The sequence below is a fragment of the Crocodylus porosus genome, unplaced genomic scaffold (genome assembly GCF_001723895.1).
Source record: "Crocodylus porosus isolate Cpor-Errol unplaced genomic scaffold, CroPor_comp1, whole genome shotgun sequence".
NCBI lineage: Eukaryota > Metazoa > Chordata > Crocodylia > Crocodylidae > Crocodylus > Crocodylus porosus.
The window spans coordinates 4,090,642-4,094,093 of record NW_017728917.1 but is presented as its reverse complement, the minus strand read 5'-3'; the positions used below and the strand labels follow the sequence as shown (position 1 = coordinate 4,094,093).

The window sequence follows — 3,452 nt, the reverse complement described above, 5'->3', positions numbered from 1 at the left end:
ATCAGGAGGCGCTACTTCACTGTCCGGGCGGCTAGGATTGTTTAAGAGGAGGTTGGATGAACACCTTGCTGGGGTCATTTGACCCCAGTACTCTTTTCTGCCGTGGCAGGGGGTCGGACTAGATGATCTGCTCAGGTCCCTTCTGACCCTAGAAACTACAGAACTATGAAGACTGCACTGTATCATGCATGCACAAACTTGTGTAACTGAATCCCAAGCATGCAGTTGGCCCAGTAAAAGTTACCAGCCACACGAATCCTTATCTCTTGCAAAACTAAATGCTGAAACTTTGCTTTTAGTATTGGGTGAGTTGGAGGGCACCATGTAAGCCCAAGTCTTCAGCAAGCTCTTAGTCCTTCCTCCTGTAAGCGATTCCATTTGCATTTGTATTAGCAGGCCTTCTGGTAGGGGACAGAGCAAAGTCATATCTTAAAAGTATTTTCAGCATCTGTGTTTGCTTTCAGCACTCCCCGTTGGAGTTGTTGTATTGAACTTTGCTGACATGTTCAGTTTGGTCTTCCATAGGTGACTCATGCACTCATTCGGTAGAAAAAGATACACTAGTACATGTCTTGCCAGACCATTTATAAGAATGAATAGCTTGAATAAAATGGAATGAAAACATTGATTAAATACTTTATAATTCACCATACTTGAAGAACATTTATGAAATATTTTTGAGTAACAAAATTCACTTCTTATCCTACTACAGAAAAAGGCTACACTTAAGCATGTAAACTATTTGGTCAAGGTTTGGAAACATTTTTCCTTTGCCTCTCCCGTGAGGGGTGGAGAAGGAATGCCATTCTTGGCAACTAGGAATTGTCAAGAATTATCTTTTCTTTCGGAAGTGCTCCCTAAAGTTGATAAATGCTTACTAATCTGTAATTTTATATAAAAACGTGAATGTTATCATTTTTCTGGACTTGTTTTACTTTCTTTCCTGCTTCATATTTAATACATATTGTTATGGAATATTTAATTGTGGTAGTTTTAAATACAGGTTTCACTGAAATGATGTTGTCGAATTAGCAATACAATTATACAATAAAATGATATGACTTTTTTTTTTTTTAGTAAAAGTAGACAACAAAATTGCACATTCTATTAATTTAAACCAAAGTAAAATCAAACATCTGATGCATACATTTAATAAAATGAAGTAATACAAAATGGTAGAATAAAACATTAAAAACAGGGAGTGCCTTTAATTTTTGGCCCTTGCTCTTCATGAACGTAATGTAAAACACCCATTGAGTGTAGGCTGTAAGTAGTTAGAGAGGAGTTGCATTGTTTTTTTTCTTCGTTAGCTCAATACTTAGTTTTCTACCAATAGAGATGCATTTTCCTCATTCAAGGAGCACACGATACTATTAATAATGATTTTTGGGAATAGTTGGAATAGAGTAGTGAGTAGCAAAAGGTTTTTAATTTGTTAAGTATTAAAATACCTGATAATTAAAAATAAGTTTTCTATTCGTTATTAGAATATAAAATTATGAATTGTTGCTTGTTCCTTTATAGAAAGGCTGTAAGATGAAAGAGCTCTAATGTTTTAAAATACAAGAAAAAAAATGAAGAAACAAATTTTCATGGCAAAAAGGAAGGTTAATCTATGTTTCCATTTTGAATAGGTTGTGAACTTGGCCAGAAATCTGATATATTTTGGTTTCTACAACTTCTGTGATCTTCTAAGACTAACCAAAATTCTTCTTGCTATATTGGATTGTGTGCATATTACTACGATCTTCCCCATTACTAAGATGGCAAAAGGAGAAGAAAGTAAAGGTGAGACTGAAAAATGACATGGAGGGTGGGGAGAGACCTCCTGAGTAGGGGTAAAGAACAGGTTGGCAGTAAGGTGCACCAATAAAGATTTTTTTTTTTTTTTGCCAATACCGGTAGCTGGTGGTACCAGCCGATGCCTATCCGATTTTAATCAATATTTAGTAAGAGTGCAAGGCATTAAACTACTGACAAATCAACATTTCTTGTTTTGCATTTATAACATGCCTGCACGTGCATATGTCTCCCATCTGCTCTAGCCCTCAATGGGAATGCGGTGACCGCCTTATTCCTACGCACGTCGCCCCCTCACCTATGCTCCTACCTGCAGCTCTGCTCCTGGTGCACCACGTGCAGGTGGGTGGGGCAGACTGGTGTGCAGACAGCGGTGCTGGGCATGTTTGGAGCCCCAGAGCACGGTGCCAGCAGGCCCCGTGCAACTGAGCTCCTGTGGCTTCCAGGGAGAAGCCACTTTTGCAAAGGTGCCCGGTGCAGTGGAGCAGAATATCCCTTGCCTGGTACCTTACCTGTTTGCGGCAGCCTTGGCACTCGGACATGACTGGTCCCTTTTGGTGCTGAATGCAGTGCCCTGTGACTACTTCCTGGCACCCCCTCCCGCTCCTGCTCGCCAGGACGTGTAGTCTGCTGCGAATCAGGCCAAAGACGAGAGGGCACAAGGACCAGACTATGCTCGCCCAGCTGCTGTGGGCGTGCAGCCACGCTTATCGGCTACAACAACCAAATAAAGCTGATAGTTGATGTTGTCACTTCTTTTATCAGTTACAATCCGATAGCCAACTGATGTATCGATGGGCCCCTACTGGGCAGTATGTAATTTAACCTAGGAGATGCTATGGCCTCCAGAAGTTCTCCTTTAATTTATGGAAGTCCTGCTGATTTGCAGGAAATTTATTAAGGCACAAAAAGATGCTGTTTCCTTGTTTTTGTTGTTTTATTTTCCCAAGAGGATTTAAAGGCCTAACTGCCCTTGTTCCATATTGAGGCAGTTTGTCCTCTTGTAGGATATGAAAAATTGCTTGTTTTGTTAACTGTATTCTGAATGCACCATCATAATCCTACTGTGTTTACCTGCCTGTCTGAAGGGAGCAATGTGATGAGGTCAATCCATGGAGTTGGTGAGCTGATGACTCAGGTTGTACTCAGAGGTGGTGGATTCTTGCCCATGGCTCCCATGGCTGCTGCACCCGAGGGTAACGTCAAGCAAAGTGAACCAGAAAAAGAGGACATCTTGGTAATGGACACCAAGCTGAAAATCATTGAAATACTTCAGGTACCAGGGACTCAAGAAATATTAAATCATCTTATCTTGTGGTGTGGTGGGATGGGTGCTGTGTTCATCTAGATGTTAGCCTAGCTCTTGAGAAGAGACGAGAGCACTTCTGGTCTACTCGTGCTTGCATATTCTTCTTATAGTGGATAGGTCTTTATAGAGGCAAACACTTGCCCTCCTGAAACGCTTCTTTGCAGATCAAAATGGCCAAATCCATAAAGGCAGTTCCTATACAGGAGGTGCCAGTTGTGTCCGGTTAACTTGTGAGTGAAATGAAGCAATGGAACTAAGACCTAAGAGGAGCCCAGGATCATTTCAGGGACTTGATATGCTACTTTGAGTGAGCATTTTGCTGCTTCAAGAAGAGTTTTTTTTT

The 3,452-nt window shown here is 41.0% G+C and overlaps 1 protein-coding gene across 1 annotated transcript; it reads left to right on the top strand.

Annotated features, from left to right (window-relative positions):
• The first annotated feature begins 1,626 nt into the window (after positions 1 to 1,626).
• On the top strand, positions 1,627 to 3,442 carry LOC109311156 (inositol 1,4,5-trisphosphate receptor type 1-like). The gene is made up of 2 exons (XM_019536602.1): positions 1,627 to 1,788; positions 2,889 to 3,442. The coding sequence occupies exons 1-2, from the start codon at positions 1,764 to 1,766 to the stop codon at positions 3,146 to 3,148; spliced, it is 285 nt and encodes a 94-aa protein (XP_019392147.1). The 5' UTR covers positions 1,627 to 1,763; the 3' UTR covers positions 3,149 to 3,442.
• The last annotated feature ends 10 nt before the right edge of the window (positions 3,443 to 3,452 follow it).